This window comes from Rattus norvegicus, chromosome 15 (genome assembly GCF_036323735.1).
Source record: "Rattus norvegicus strain BN/NHsdMcwi chromosome 15, GRCr8, whole genome shotgun sequence".
Classification (NCBI taxonomy): Eukaryota; Metazoa; Chordata; class Mammalia; order Rodentia; family Muridae; genus Rattus; species Rattus norvegicus.
Genome location: NC_086033.1, coordinates 101602799 through 101620019, shown reverse-complemented (window position 1 = coordinate 101620019; position 17221 = coordinate 101602799). Strand labels below are relative to the sequence as shown.

General features: G+C 44.9%; 1 protein-coding gene across 8 annotated transcripts in view; it reads right to left on the bottom strand.

The window, feature by feature from the left end:
* Gpr180 (G protein-coupled receptor 180) overlaps window positions 1–17150 on the bottom strand; it is a 32687-nt gene extending 15537 nt beyond the window's left edge. For 2 of the 8 annotated variants that reach the window (XM_063274349.1, XM_063274351.1), the window contains exons 1-3: window positions 12862–13209; window positions 10390–10548; window positions 5507–5707 (exon numbers count right to left, since the gene is read on the bottom strand). In XM_063274349.1, the coding sequence (XP_063130419.1) occupies window positions 5507–5707; window positions 10390–10548; window positions 12862–13009 (508 nt within the window). In that variant the 5' untranslated portion in view covers window positions 13010–13209. Of the gene's footprint in view, window positions 1–5506; window positions 5708–10389; window positions 10549–12861; window positions 13210–16494 lie in introns of those variants that run through there. The other 6 variants (XM_017599719.3, XM_063274350.1, XM_006252455.5 and 3 more) reach the window with 6 other exon arrangements.
* Window positions 17151–17221: the final 71 nt, after the last annotated feature.

The window sequence follows — 17221 nt, the reverse complement described above, 5'->3', positions numbered from 1 at the left end:
TGCTCAGGAAGGCACCTTGATAAGCTCAGGATGCATGTCGGTCCCGAGAACGTCAGCAACACTTACTGTCACCAGTAGCTTGATCTGCACCATGCTTCTCCAAGTGTGGTCCCTGACCAACGGCACACCAGACAACTTGGGATGCAACTCCTGAGCCCAATTCTGACCATGGACTCAGGGACTGGAGGACGAAGTCAGTTTACTTCACAAAGCCCTGAGGTGACTCTCTTCACTTAACCATGGGGATCAGTTTTGGCACGTTCTGTTACCTTGAATTTCATTTTGGCAAAGAACCATGACAACAAACAACTGGCTACCAGTCCAAGTGGCCAAGAACAAAGTCAGATGAGTCACTGTCTCCTCAGAACTCAAATGATGCAACATGGAAAAGTGGGCTCCGAAGGAAGGCTGAAGCCCACAGGGTTGGACTGGCTCTGCAGGGAGTCACACACAGTGATGACGTCAGCTCCGAGTGAGCAGAGACCATGAGCAAAGGAGACCGGTTAAGAACCGAGTAAGAAAGCAGGCGCTACGCTACAGAAGATGCCATGGTGCACCTTCTGCCCCTGAAGTACCAACGTGACCTCACGATAAGCAGACTGGGACTTGAGTTTCATCTGAGAAATTTAAAAAAAATAATTCTAATAAACTTCAAGTTAGAAGCCTGGGAATTTCATAGTTTAGAGTTTAAGGGATAACAGTATTTCTTTTCAATCCAAGGGAGACTGCTCCCAGGAATCCCTCAGACACCAGAACCCACGGATGCTCAACTCCTTTAAATGAAATGCATGGTATTATGTATAAACCCAATGCATACCCTGTTACACAAATCATCTGTAGATTATCAATACCCAACACAACGCAAGTGCTATATAAAATCATCTGTAGATTATCTTCACTACCAACACAACACAAGTGTATAAAGTGTATAATGTAAGTGTATAAAACCCAATGCATATCCTGTTACACAAATCATCTGTAGATTATCTTCACTACCCACACAACGCAAGTGCTGTATGAACAGGCACTGTGCTGTACGGTTCAGACTACTGACCAGGTCACATGATACCACTCATCTGTGGCTGGCTGTACCTGTGGCCATGCACTCTGCTGACATGGAGCTGTATTAGGCTGAGTCCACAGTCGTCCCTAAGAAGAGGCTGTTACACTCTACCAAACACCAGGGTGTGATATGGGGAGTACACAGAGCTCTCCACTGAGTCTGTGGACTGAGATGCATTTGCTCCCATTCCAACGAGAATCCTGAGGCCGCTCTAGCTTCCATTTGGGGTAAATGCCAATTAACAAAGACAAAAGAAATACTTTCATTATCCAGTAAGTCATTTTGGAAAAGCAAATCAGGAGACAGATATACCAGGAAAAACGGAAAACAAATAGATCAAACTCCTCAGGTTAGGGCCACCAGCAAGAGAACCAAAACCAGCACAAGAAGTTCTACCACTGGGTGTCTCTCCTGCTCTACCACACAAGGGATGAACTCCCGGTTCCAGTGCAGTGAAGAAGCTGGGGTAGCTGGATTAGCTGGGGTAGCTGGATTAGCTGGGGTAGCTGGATTAGCTGGGGTAGCTGGGGTGGCTGAGTTTGTTGGGGCAGTTGGATTAGCTGGGGTAGCTGGCATAGGTGGGTTAGTTGGGTTAGCTGTGGTAATTGGGTAGCTGGGATTAGCTGGGGTAGCTGGATTAGCTGGGGTAGCTGGCAGAAAAACCATCCACTGCTAGGAGGGAAAGGGTGTGTGTGTGTTCCGCTCACAGAGGCTGCGTGTAGAACAGTGGCACCGTGACCAGAGTTAACTACAGTCCTGGGACAAGGCAGAAGTGCGGACTTCCAACGTGTTAGCAATTGTGGGTGAGACCCCGTCTTTATCCTTGTTTCTAATTTTTCCTTCTTCATATTAAATAATTACACAAAGCTTCGGTTGAAAATTCTATTTATTTGTAACCTTTGTAAAGTGCCCATTACAGGATCAGGGTTTAGACTCATTATATAACAGATCAACTGTGAAAAGAAACTGTTTACTAAGGAATCAGAATAACTTAAGGACAAAGGGACACTACTCAGTGGTAAGTATATCTCCTAGAGAAAGCTAAGATTACAAGAAAAGAGAGAGAAATATGACTGGATCAATCTATGGCAAACCTAGGACTCAAACTTAACTGACTCTGATGAGTAAGTCCTACCTTGAGCCTGTCCACTATCCACTCTAGAGAAGCAATGCTGGCTTGGCGATTATCTTTCCTTTTAAATGACCCCCTCTAAGCCACGTCTGTTTCTCTTTAGCTGTGACTTTGACTTCTGTTCTGCCTCTAGTAGTCACAGAATGCCATTTGTGCTGTTCACACTGGAATTAAAATTTAATTTTACAGCAGGTGGGTAATGTCAGTCACATTAAAGAAGGCTCTTAGATGACTGTGTAGCAGATGGTGAAATGTGTAGATTATAAGAAAATGCGTGGATTATAAAGCAAGCCTTAAAGACGCTCTGATGAGACTGAGTAGGGAATATGCTTACAGAACGGCTGCAGTGGCCACAGCCTCCTCACCTGAGCAAGAGACGCTGGACACAGCACCCTCCTGTGCAGGCCGACTCCTGTCTCAGAGCAGTCTTCCCACTCTCATGCATCTCAACGCCAATGGCGACCTCAACCATTTTACGATCTGTCTACCCTCAGGTTTACCAACCTTGAGAATGATGGTGCTAACAGAGTGTGGTCAGGCCAACAACACCCAGTGGGGGCTTCATCTCATCTCTTCGGGAGAACCGGCCTTGGACCTTTCTCTTAACTACTTCCTGACTGTCTCATCCCATGCGCCCACATTTCACCAGCACTAAGTTGGACATGCATACTTGGAACATGGAGGGGAAGGGGAAAGTGTAAAGGCATAAATATGGTGGGCTGAGGGTGAGACAATGTAGCAAAGCCTAAATGTTATTTCAATAAAAGTCAGTTGTTTGTTTTAGGCAACAAGCTCTGAAGATTCTAGAACTCCAAATAAGAACAGAAAATAGTTATTAAGATTTTTGATCTTCTAATTTTTACATTTCTTTTTGAGAATTTCATATGCATAATCTATCATTTTCACCCTCCCTTACTTCCAGGTTGCCCCTCACTCCCTCCTTTTAAAGAAGTGATCCCACTTGTCCTGCCTGAAAGCCTCATACCCCTACTTGTGAGTATGGCCGTAATGCTCAGACAGTTTGTAAAATGAATTTGCACTGCAAACTAGGGATTAACCAGTCTAAATTCAGAATGTACTAACTGGACCAAAGTTTTAAAATGTAAAGAGAATGGCGTACAATGTAATTGTATGTTGTTTGTAGGTTGTAGTTACTTAATTTAAATTTTTCAGATGGAGTCAATTCTCAATAAAAAAAGAAAAAACACAGGGAAAAAATTCTTATCCTGAGTATAAAATCAAACAAACTAATAGGTTTCTAAAAGAACTGGAGCCTCTCCCCGGAAACAAATGCTATACAATAGGAAGGACCCCTTAAGGTTTGTTCAATAAAACCAGCATATCACTCACAGAATGTAAAATACAGCCTTTCAACACCAGACGCAATGTCAGAACTCTGATCCAGTGCCTGGCTTATACCCCCAAAGAAGCCTGAGTCGTAGCAGGGAAATGTGAATTTATTTTTCATTTCATTTCATTTCATTTCATTTCATTTCATTTCTTTATTTATTTCTTTATTTATTTATTTATTTATTTATTTGTTTTTTCAAGACATAGTCTCACTATACAGCTTTAGCAGGACTGGAGGTCACTATGTAGACCAGGCTGGCCTTCAACACACAGACATCTGCCTGTTTCTGCCTCCCCCACCCTTTTTTTTTTTTTAAATATAAGCAACAATAGTTTAAAAAGAAAAAGCCTATTCTCTGGATGTATAGTGATGGGCTACGAATCACCAACTTGGACTTCAACCCAAACCTACTGACAAGGGCTTAAGCCTTTTAATCAATAGGACAGCGTAACTTTCAGAAAGCCAACCACAGGCTGATTTTCAATAATCCTTAAGGTGCTTCCGGGCTGTTTTGATTCAAGGGTCCTTGCAGGGTGGCTTTGCAGAGAATCTTACAACTGACCAAGGTCTTGACTGTTGTCAGTGGCATGACCTGTGTAGAATTTCCATTTTTATGATAAGCTTTCAGATTCCAAATCAGTAACAGAAGCCAGACGAAGTAGCCAGAACGCCCAGGGCTGACAGGTGGACTCCCACTTGTGGAAATGCTGAGGAAAACCTAAGCAGTGACTCAGGATGCTAGGAGCCACCAGAGGGGTGGGCACAGTCCAGGAAAAGCCAGGGCAAGATGAGGCGCACTTAGAGGTCAGCAAGTGGGATTACTTCATGCTGTGGCATCCAAGTTCAGATGGCAAATGAGGGATGAGGAAGAAAAGAACTGAGCTAGGAGTCAGGACAAGGAAACATCTATCAGGACTCAGAGCAGCAGGCTGAGCCGCCTGCCAGGCAGGAGAGAAGCCTGGGGCCCAGCAGGGCATTACTTTCGGAAATACAAGGGCTATCAACTACTCCCCACCCCACCCCACCCCACCACGGCCACTCCCCGGATGCTGCCCACCTCCCAGCACTGGAACACAGGCGCCATTTGCAGAGGTAAACCTGGCAGACTATCTGAAGTCCAGCCTGAAGTGTCATAACCTGAGGCAAGCAGAGCTCGCAAACATCCCCAGTGGCTGTCCTTCCTTCCCACGTCTACGACGAGTCACTCCATGTCCCTGCTGCGGCAGACACTGACGGTGGCCATCTAGTCTAATCGGCCTCACTCTTGCTTGGCTCACCTGCTACGACTAAAAAGAGACTAACAAGAGCCAACCGCATCGCCTTCCCTGACTTTTTCAAGCAGCCAGTGACTCCTGAAGGAGTGAACTCTAACCCTTCCCAGGCAGATGGCCCACACAGACACTTGCCCCAGCACGTAACGAATCCGTCTCACACACATGTATCACATTCATGTCAATCACTTCTGTGTGGCTAGAGTGTACCTCAGTAAGGCAAGGCCCAGGGACCTAATATCCTAAAACTCTAATGCAGTCTTGTGGGAGTAAATCTGATTCCGGAAAACACTACAGACTTGATCATTACTACGTAAGAACCAAGCAAGGTATGAACCTGTTCGGAACGAGTGTGAGGAAAAGTCCTACCAAGCAGTTTGTACCTCGATCGTTCAATTCATTAACGTTTTGTTTATAAAAATGATGCCGAAATATCCTAAAAACAAGACTGAAACTGTATAATGGAAAGTAAAAACCATACCCTTTTATTACCAGTATATACAACTTCCTGCTAATATCTTACAATTTGCTATTTTCTGTCTTTAATACACTTGTCAGGCTATCTAACATTTGCTTTTGAAGTTTCAGCCGCTTTTTGTTTTGTTTCTAACATCCTAAAAAGATAACGTGGGGACACCTGAGCACAAGCCTCGCTCTGTACCTAACGTATGTCTAAGAACACTTCTTACCAGATTCTCTGGCGCTAAAATGGTCCAGTGGATTCCCTTCGGCATCCGGGTTGAGGAGCACCATTTCAAAGGGGATGTCCTCCTCCTGGGGACTCTCCGTGTCATCCTTGCAGGTGTACTTGTCTGCATAGAACACTCGCCACGTCTGGGGCGCGGGGAGCTGGGACACTGTGAGGTTGTGTTCAGTCTGGTTCACTGTCACTGGGAGAGAAAGGGAAGAGCAGGGTTTTACCCATAAATCCACTCGAGTCTGTCTCTCTTCTTCTTTTGCCTCAAAAATTCAGGTCCTGGTGTAATTTCAGGATAAAGCATAGATTATAAGGCAGACTAAAATGATCATTTTAAGCAGTAAGATCACTATAAAAGTATCAGTAACATAACTGTGAGAAAAATGGTTTTGTTGAAACTGAGTTTCTAATAAAACTCAAAGTTTTATTAAAACTTTATTTTTTATTAAAACTTTTAACAAAGTTTCCAGTAGATTAATAACATTTGAAAATTATTTTATGTAGCAAAATACACAGCAACAATAATTTTAACCTCTCATGCCCTGCAGCAGCTGCAATCAGTTTTAGAAATAACGTCCTTAATTTAAATATAAGATAAAATCTTCACTTAAGAAAATATTTACATTCAAAATTATGCCTGATCATTTATAAAAGGATTTCTTCTAATTGTCTTTCTTTTTAAAAGCAACTGTTAGTAGTAAAAACGAACTGACAGCCATACTGGCTCAGATCCATAAATGGCCGTATGTGACGTAGTAGGGGAAAAAACCCAGGAAGGTTGGTACATAGAGCTCTGCGCTGAAACCTGGTTCAGTACTATGCTGGACAGTTTTATGTCAACTTGACAGCTAGAGTTACCTGAAAGGAGGGAATCTCAATTGAGAAAATGCCTTGCTATGATCTGGCTGTAGGGCATTTTTAAAATTAATGCTGGATGGGGCAGGTTCAATCCATGGTGGGTGGCACTATCCCTGGCCTGAGCCCACGGGAAAGCAGGCTGAGAAAGCTACACTCCTCCATGGCCTCTGCGTCAGCTCCTGCCTCCCTCCAGGTTCCTGCCCTTTCCTCCCCACGTTGCTTTGGTTATGGTGGTTCCTTCCAGCAACAGTCCTAAGGCAAGAATGACGCCTGCATCTTTGTGTTACCAAATAAAGAACCCACAGCAAGTAACTGATGAACATTACCCCTAAAATGCAGTGGCATGCTCTTAGGAAACAAAATAATGTTTCCTTATATAATAAAGACAGAACAACACTTAGCTGTGCAAACCAGTAAGTAAATCATCTTTCTGTCTCTTCAATGAAAACATCGAGACACCTGATGTGACTAACTCTGAGTTCTTAGAACTGAAGTAGGACATTCCTTGTATGTTATGCGCTTCTTCATCAATTGTTCATAGAACAAGTCAGGCCTTTATCTCACCCGCTGAGGGGTCTGATGGAGAAGGACCACAAGCTTAAAGCCTCAGCTAGAGTCAGTTCAGCACATCTGATGGACCCCCCTCCTCAGCGACTTAGTGAGACCCAGCCTGACAAGAAAAGTAAAACTGAGGCCCAGTCTCAGTAGTTAAGGGTGCCTGACGACCTAAGTTCTAATCTGTGCAGCCTGGACACAGCTGTGTGCATTTGGAAATCTAGTACTGTGAGAGGTGGGTCTTTAGGGCCTGCTGGCTGCCACCCTCACTCCAGTCCTAGTGAGACCTGTCTCAAGTCATTCAAGAGGAAACTGACTGCAGCATACCTGCCGTCCTTATCTAGTCTCAAACCCACACCAACACACGCGCGCGCGCGCGCGCGCACACACACACGCACACGCACACCCACACGCACACGCACGCACACACCCTTAAGAACAGAGCTTAGTAGGGGTTGGGGAGTTAGCTCAGTGGTAGAGTGCTTGCCTAGCAACCGCAAGGCCCTGGGTTCGGTCCCCAGCTCCGAGAAAAAGAGAACAGAGCTTAGTGTTCAGTGAGGATGTGCAGGGCTCTAGGGCCAGTCCTGGGAGCAGGAGGCAAAGGTTTTGAAACAGGAGGATAAGTCCAATCTCAGACTCTGGATCACTCCCACAGCGCGTTTCAGAAGAGATAGTTGTAGCTGGGTGTGACGGTGCATGCCTTTAAGGACTCAGAAGCAGGTGGATCTTGGAGCTCAAGGCTAGCCTGGTTTGTAGAGCAAGTTCTAGGACAACCAGTGTTACACACAGAGAGAGAGAGAGACCCTGTCTCAGACAACTACAACAAAAGGCTTGGACTTTTTCTAACTATATAAAAAAGTATTCAATAAATAAGACATTTCTTGAGGTACTGGGAAATTTGCATCTATAGACTAAACCTCAGAGGATTTTATAAAATAATTCATTTCTTCAGGTATAATAATGTCATTATAGGGAGTGTATGTACGCCCTTACTCTTTAAAAATAAATATATTCCATGTATGTACAGAAAGCAAGCTCTCGATGATGCCACATATGGTTCATATGGTTTCATATGGTTCCACTCAAAACAAAACCCACAGACATAAAGCCAATGTTAGGCAGCAAAAATGTCCAAGTGGAGGATGCACAGATGTCTGGACTAGCAATGCTTCTATGTTACGAATGAAATGCAGGGAGATCTGGTTGCTATTCAAAATGGAGGACGTGCAATTTACAAGTGAACATGTCACTCATTGTTGCTTAAACTGAACAAGTGAATTTACATCATTTGTTGTTTTCTTTTCTCTTTTTTGTCAAAGTTAATATATCTGACTTTAACTACTTTTTAAAATACACAGATTCTGAGTTGGGTGTCCTGGTGCACACCTTTAATCCCAGCACTTTGGAGGCAGAGGTAGGCATATATCAGATTTGAGGCTAGCCTGGTCTACCCAAGTAATTCCAGGTCAGGGCTATACAGAAAAACCTGTCTCTCTCCTGTCCCAAATATACAGCATATAATGTGTGTGCTGTGAATATATAATATATCGAATATTCAGTATATATACGTATTTCAAAATATATATCAATTCCAAAAACAACTGGCTAGAATCTTAGCTCATGTTAAGCACCTGGTGACTCTTAGTAAGCAGTTTACATCCATAAAACGGCTCAAACAAGGCTGCCCAAACTTAAGGTTTCTTGTTACATGACTCTGGACCTCAGGCATAAAGTCCTGCTGTGATGCTGCTTTAGCATTTAGACTTTTCCCACGATGCCACAATACAAAGAGCAAGCATGCCTGTTATTTACTGTGCTGCAGCTTCTGTTTAAATTATGGATGACATCAGATAGAAACAGAGCAGTGCTTCCTAAAGCGACACTGGGTTTGGTTTCCGTCTCCCTGTCTTTTTGCAGCGAGCCTCTTGACAATACCGTGTTATTGTTTTTGAGACAAAAGACTACAGCACAGCGTGCATGTTCTAGGAGAGTGTAATTAGTATCACAAATATTAACAAAACATGAATCACCAAAGCAAGGTTGAATGGCTAATTCTCCAATCAGTATAAAAAGAAATGAATGCTGTTACCCAGAATGCTCAGGGTATAATGCTAATGCCTAAAATGACTTCTAAAGTATACGTACACACAGAAGGAATCCCATGTGTGACAGGAAGGACAGCAAACGATTCTCTATGTGATATCATATTTAACCACCTCATCTGACAACAAATTTGGCATCACATAGCTTTTAAGAGAAATTTTCAGTGTCTTTGAATGTCTTGTGTGTTTGTTTTGAACTAAAATGGACAAAGTAGTTTCTAGACAGACAGACACACACACAGATCGATCATATATGCTTGGAATGGTGAGACAGCTCATAGGACAATGGTGACACGGAACTTCCATTTCTCCCTGTTGTGGGTTGCTGTCGTTCAGGTGCCCAGCCAGGTGGTAAGACTGATATTTGGAAATGGGAACGCTGTACTTGACTGGGACAAGAGACAAAGGTAGCACAATCCTGTGTGGATGATGTTCATGAATACAGGGGAAAAAGGGAAGAGGGTGATTGCTGACTTTCCCCATGGATGTCACCGTGGTTTGAACGAGAATGTCCCTCACAGGCTTGAAGGCTTGGTCCCCAGTTGATGGAACTGTTTGGGAAGGATTATGAAATCGTTGAGGTTTTATAAGACTTGTGTCACCCCAGCATGCTCTGCCTCCAGCCTGGGGATCAGGATGTGAGCATCTGGCTAAACTCTAGTTGCCGGCTGCCAGGCTCTAACCATCGGGAACCAAAGCCCCAGCTTTTATAAGCTGCCTTGGTCATTGTGTCTTACCACAGCAGTCGGAAAAAAACCAAATACTAATGGTTTAACTTTGTCTCCTATGAGCAGTTAGTTTCAGGGGTGGAACAGGCAGAATGCCAGATGAACTGCATCCCTAAGTTATAAAAGCCCCCGATCTCTCTCAGTGGCTAGCATCACGAGACACTGCTAAGTCAAGGAAAAAATGGACGAACCCCTAAGATTTATAAGAATGTGGTAAAACTAAGTCTCGACAGTGTGAAAACAGCATCACTTGGGCTAAGCTGTAATGAAACACCATCTTCAGTGCTTAGCACAGTCAACCCATGCCATTCACTGTACACTACAACCAGCTGCAAATGATATACATTAGCACGAGACACATAAAGCAGTGTAAACGAAGACTCCTGGACATTATCTGGGTGTCCAGAAGCCTGCTGAATGATAAAGGAGAAGCACTCTATCCTTTGAACAAAGAAAACCTTAGCTTTTGAAAAAAGCAGTTATAAACAGAATAACCAAAGTATCACCACAGTTACACATATGTGGTCGCAAACGTCTTGGCATATACATGTATGTACCATGCTGTACTGCACTTCAACATTAAAAGGGAAAATCCCACAGCGATGGCCAAAGGAGAAAAGCCATATACTCACTTGTCAGCTGGGCTCTGGCTAACCGTTCACTGCAGCTGTAACCGGGGCTGCTCTCCTGCAGCGTTAGCCATTCCTGGGCTCGGAACAGGTAGAGTTTAGCTTCTTTTCCAACAGCCACTGCTATGTTGTTGATTCTGACACACAGAAGAGCATGGTCACCTTGACATTAAAACAGAAATTATCAACTAGTTTGTTCTTAGAAAGCACTGAGACAACAGGACAAGTCCGCACTCCATGCTAAATAGGGGGGGTCTGTCGAACTGCTCTTAAATCTCATGACGCAAATCAATCTCTGTCAGAGTTTACCAAATGTGGACTGTATCGGCTGCGGTGGTACGGTAGCGTTTCAACTGAATAAAGAGCTTCACGTGCGGCACACGGACATCCGTCATCATGGAACTTCTGCTTCACTTTATAATCCATCTGTGCGTTAGGCATTTGTTCACAATCTATGGAGACTTTTGCTGAAGTATCTTTTTCTTTTTTTTTAACATGACAACGCCATTAGTACCTCGTTATGTTTTAATGTGAAAATAAGCACAGGTAACAGGTGTTTGGATTCCTGTTTTACGCCCATCACACATTTTTATACCTACGACTTTTTACAGAACAACTGTTAGAATGGCATGTGGGGTGAGTAATGGAGAGTGAACCTGGCTGCAGTGAGATCTAGTAAGACCCGCCCTAGAGGCTGAGGGGATGACTCAGTAAAGGGCATTTGCCGCTCCAGAAGAGGACTGTGGTTTGGTTCTCAGCACCCACGTGGCAGCTCACGCCCCCTGGAAATTTCCGGTTCTAAGGGATATGACTAGGGGATCTGACTCCCTCCAGCTCCTGAGGACACCCACATGACAGGGACACACATGATGTGCTATCTGTGCAGGAACGCACACATGGACGAAAGTAGTAATTTAAAAAAATTTTAGCGGGTGCCCGTAAGGGAAGGGAAGCTGGGTGAAGGAAGGAGAAACAGGGGAGACTCAGTTTACAGTCTTCTATTCTTTTGTAACTAGAATGACTGCTTTGATTAACTTTTTAAACAAGTAAAAAAAATGCACAGTGTTCATAAAGAATAAATCTCTTACGTGGCTAGTATGCTACATATCAGGTTTTCCAATATTCTAAAGTACCGTTAACACTTTAAACTGTAGCGAGTGACAGTTCTGCCGCACCATAGCTTTAACGTATGTAACTGGAGTCGACCAAAACCTGGTGACAACTAGGCACGAGAGAACTGCATCTGCGTAATGTGTGAGAGAAACTACCTGGCTTACCCCTTCCCCAATCTGCTATGAGGCTTATGCGACTTAACACGAACCCTGTCTTTTTAATTCAGCTGATACTCGATAACATCTCCTGAACATCCCCAGTGTTTGAAAACCTGGATTTACTTCATTTCCCCTTCATGCGCACAAGGTAATTACAATCAAGGGTTATTGATGGGGCATGAACAGCACAAATCACAGCTTCCACAGAGCCTTGATTTACCAGCTCTATCCAGATCACAGTGACTGTGCTGTCAGTTCTCAAAGGACCTGCTACAAGGAGGTGGTCAAGAGACAGGAAATATGACAAAAATACACAACAAAGATGTTTACCTGGGGGGGGGGTCTCCATTCACCCAGGTTTATTCAGATTTTTAAAAACTGACACCTTTTTCTCCTCAGGATTATAAAAACCTTCAGAGAGACTGTGTTTTTAACAGCCTCCTTTTATGCCATCAATTCTACAAGTTCCCAGGACTTGACATTCCTTCCCGCGCCAAGTAGCTTCTGATTTCTATTATCTTCTAAGACCCACTCGTAAGTGGGTACAGTGACATCTCAAACGCAACGCTGAAGGTCTCAGCTTCAGTAAGGAAATTATCACTCGAAATGCACCAAGAAAACAGGAGAGAACAAATACGGGACAAAATGGACTGTATTGCAAATTCACCAGTTAAAAATAGATTTCCCTGGAGGATACCCGGAAGTACATATGAAATGTACCTCGTTCCCACATGCCAGAGTGTATCAATCACGAAACTTTCTAAACACGCGTATTCACCAAATGAACTCTAGGCACACCGTAATAACTAAACTGCTGAGGCAATGACAGAACCCAAGTCCGCTCCAAGTAGGTTTTGTGCAACCGGTCTTGCAAACAACAGGGAAGCTAAATTCCTGGGCTGACATCCACTCATAACCACAGGGCCCGAATGCTTACACACAATCGGGCCAAGTGCAGAGTTGGGGGAGAGCCCTGGAGAGATGCAGTGGGGCGGTCCGGTTTCACTGGGAGCGTCGGGGGATATGGAAACGGCTTTCAGGTGCATCAGGCTGGGGCCTGTGAAGGTGCAGGGGGTCGTGGCACCGCGGGGATCCAGGTGAGGCCCGGGCGACGTGGAGGGAGGGAGGCGCCACGGCCGCCGCCTACCGACCCGGGGCCCGCGGGAGGCCGCGCGCCTCCACCCCTCGGCCCTCCGGGACCTACCGTGGAACTCGAAATGGCCGATGCTCTGGCCCTGGGCGTCGCGGGCCGCGGCGCTACTGAAGCTGCCCCGCAGGGTCTTGGCCTGGCCTCCCTGCGGCCACCAGCAGCTGCACGTGAGGGCTACCGCCAGCAGCCGCAGGCCGCCCATACCCGCTGCGCACACCGCTCGCTCCCTAGCCCGCTCGCCCGGCAACCGCCTGCGGCCTGCAGCCCACGTCGGCAGCGGAGGGCGGGGCGGGGCCGAGGGGGCGCGGAGCCAGAAATTGACGGCCAATGAGGTGCGGGATCGCTGCCCGGAGCCGGGGACAGCAGCCAATCATCATCTGCAGTGGGCGGGACCTGCAGCTCTGCGGGTCCCGGCGCTCCCCAGCCACGCTGCTAGTTCCCGCCTGTTTTAAATGGAGCCCTCGGGGGATGCTGTTTACGGATGCTGGAAACAATCGCCCTAGTAGCCTTTGCGGATTACGCCATTGCGCACCGGTGCGCGCGCCTGTCATTGACGTCTGAGGCTTTCCAGGAAAAGAGCTGAGAAATACGTGGCCGAAGTGTATAGCTGGCAGGAAAACACCCTCAAGAGTTGGAACGCGTTCTTCGTAAAGTTGCGAGGATACGTCACATGTCCAAACTGAAAAGCCTGGCTTCTCTTGGCACCAAACCGATTGTTCCTTCCTTGAATGGGGTTCCCAGTCTGGTTGAATTAACTCATTATCCAGTTGGCTAGACAGCTGAGAATTACAACGACCACCTTCATTCAAGTGTAGTCACAACATCTATTGGCCTTTCTTCTGGTGATGGTGTGAAGCGGCAGCCACCACACTATCTAGCCATCACTTTGACCCTTGGCAACCGACCACCTTCCGGGGTTGGTTCTACTTAGCTACAGCCCAACTCTGACTTCTGAGTTACAGAACACTGGAGAAAACACCATTTCCCGGCGTCCCTTTTCTTCATTTCTTTAGTACACAACCCATGCTCTTTGGAATATGGTTCATATATTTCAAATGCCAATCTCTCAACTAATGCTCATCCTTAACACTATCAATTCCATGTACAACCCAGGCCCCTGTGTCCCTGACAATTGTAAATGCAGCTGGCTGGAGTACTTCCTGCCGTTCCTCTACTTTCCTCTCTTTTGCTTTTTCTAGTAGATACTCCTTTCCCAGCACACTTTAAGAAGCCCTTTCGGACACCATCAGACTGTGTCAAATTTCAGTGCAACCAGAATATCTTACTCCCTGTCAGGTCAATGACCACAAAATACTGAAAATGACCTCTAGTTCATCTGAATTTCTCATTCTATTGTAAGGTGCAGATGGTTAGAGGCTGTGAGCATCTTGATGAAACCAAGAATAAGAACTCAAAATTGTGACATGAATAAGTTCTTACAAATTATCTTCAGCCAAAGATTTTTTTTCTTTTTTTTTTTGGTTCTTTTTTTCGGAGTTGGGGACCGAACCTAGGGCCTTGTGCTTCCTAGGCAAGCGCTCTACCACTGAGCTAAATCCCCAACCCCGCAAAGATTTTTTTTTTAATAACATAAAAGCATGAGCTCACCACATACCTCATCATTTAAATAAAGAAACCCCATCTCTTAACATCAGTTTCAGCACCCCTGGCTTCCCAGGAGAATAAGGGTATTAGTATTTTGAGACTTTAAAATTCTATTCTTTTTTAAATATAAGAGTAATTCATGCATGTAAAGAAATTTTAATCCAACAACATGGCTGCTCTAGCAAGGGGTCACGTCTAAAGACATTCTGGCTGGAATGCAGACATGCTCTGGTTACAGCGTCTTTGGCTGGAATACAGACTCCTTAGTGCACACCTCTAATCCCTAACAGTGTAGGTAAGGTTAGCTCGTAGGAGGAAACAGCCATGTTTGAAAGTGACCTCCAACTGATGGGCAGACAAAGTGGCAAATCAGAGAAAGATTTGACAGAATGAGTCAGAGATAGAATATACCAAACAAACTCGAGAACAGCACAGGAAAGGGAGGCTGAGAGCGAGAGAGAGAGAGAGAGAGAGAGAGAGAGAGAGAGAGAGAGAGAGAATGGTCATTTTACCAGGACAAATTTTTCAGAGACAGGTTGCAGAGAACAATTAGACACATGGGTGAAGAGAGAATGAGCCAGCGAATGAGAAGGAACCAAAGATTAGAACAGACTGCCAAAGTTAGCGTGAGGCCAAGCAGAGCAATTTAGTTAGAAGCCAAGAAAAACTGGATTGAATCAGTCAGCTTGAAAGATTAGACTGTATGAAGTTAGTTAGAAGAGAGAAAGAAATGCTGGGCTCAACCAAAGCCATGCACGTGCACAGCTTGTGCACGGCTCTCATCTCATTCCTCCATCTGAGGAGACAGAACTGACATTCACACATGCAGCTTAGAAAAACTCCCACAGGGGTTGGGGATTTGGCTCAGTGGTCGAGCGCTTGCCTAGCAACCGCAAGGCCCTGGGTTCGGTCCCCAGCTCCGAAAAAAAGAACCAAAAAAAAAAAAAAAAAAAAAAGAAAAGAAAAGAAAAGAAAAGAAAAAAGCCCACAGTCAAAAGTATATAGAGCGACAATTTTAAGCTGTGACTTCCCACTTTCCTTGCCAACACTCAATGATGAAAGGTAGCCTTTGCTAATATTTTCCAGTGGATATTTTCAGATTAGCCTCTGCAAATTTATGTGGTATTAAAGCAAATTTGCCCGGAGACTGTCGCTGGTATTTTGAAATGTGACATCAGAACTGCAACCTAACTTAGTGAGCTTTAGCCAATCAGCATGCTCCCAACTGACCAACTAGGTCTTTATACGGGAGAGATATTGTATCAGGGGTCCCTTTGAGAAGGCACAATTGGATCCACAAGCTGTTAAGTCTTTTTATAATCTTGTGTATGGGAACCTTGTTTACATGTATGTTTATGCAGTGTCTGAGCACAGTGTTCACAGAAGTCAGAATGGGACTTCCAATTCCCTGGAACTGGAGTTACGGAAAGTTGTGAGCCACCATGTGGGTGCTGGGAATTGAACTCAGGACCTCTGGAAGAGCAGTCAGTGCTCTAAACCACTCGGCCATACCTTCCTCCAGCCTTTGTTTATACAGACTGATTGCCTGAGTTGCTTGGTGGTGCTCTCTGAACCTTTTTTCAGAGCATTGCTTGGTTTTTCATTGTTTACTAAAATAAAACCCTAATGAGTTTAATTTGTCTAAAATTTTAGTAGTATTAATGATATACCAAGAATAGGGGTGAGGTTGTCCCTGAAGGAAAAGCAGAACATGGGCTCTGGTTACTGCAGGCACTTTCCTTTTGTCTTATGTCTTTTTGAGACAGGGTTTCTCTGTGCATCTGGCTATCCTGAAACTCACTCTGTTGGCCAGGCTGGCCTTGAACCTGGAGATCCACCTGCCTCTGCCTCCCAAGAGCTGGGACTAAAGGTGTGTATGTGCCACCACCTGCTGGCTTCATGCCTTTCTTCTTGTTCAGTAATGTTGTTCTCTTTCCCTGAGTTCAGGCTTTTTCTGATGCCTCGGTATGTAATAAAGAATATGACTACCAACCATTCCCAATTGGTAGAGCCTCGGAATTCTTGAAGAGCAAGCAGACTATACTAGAACCATTTTAATACAAAGAGCAGTGATAAACCCACCTGTTGATGTGATCCCAGATCTGATGTGATAGGTCTGGTCCCAGAGAAGCGAAAGGCCTTACCTCCATGGAGCAGAGACGGAGAGCAATCGCATCATTTGCCAATATATTGACGAATGCTAAGAAGAAAGATTAGAAAAGAGTTCTGCAAGGTGAGATTGCTGTTTAAACTGAGTCAAGGAACGACTCCAGTAGACTCAAACTAGTCAGACATCCGAGGAAAGGCCAGGTAGGCCGGGGAAGAACAACTAGTAATAAAAATAAAAGCAAGAAGGAACAGAATGGGGGCAGAGTGACCCAAAAGAGAATAGAGTAAGACCTAACAGGGGAATTCCACGAAACAAACTTATCATGACTGCAAGCAGCCTTTGCCCCTTCTGGGATAATATTCACATAACATAATTTTCACAAACGTAATTCACAAAACATAATTTTGCCATTCAACGTCTCATTTCCGTACTGCACACGTTCTGGAGTCTGCTCAGCTGGGGGTTAATCTAAGAACACAGATGAAGTTCATAACTCCGAATTTCTAGGCACCTCTAGTAGTAATTCATGTTAGTGGCACTTGCTTAGAAAAAACGTTCCTGACCCTAGTTAGCAATGACCCTAATTTCTCCTAGCTGGTGGCACAGAAGTACTCTGCGCCTGCGCAGTGCCACTGCCGGCCCCGCCCCTCCAGCTGTGCTCTGGGAGAACCCGGAAGTCTCTGCGACTTCCTTTGAACG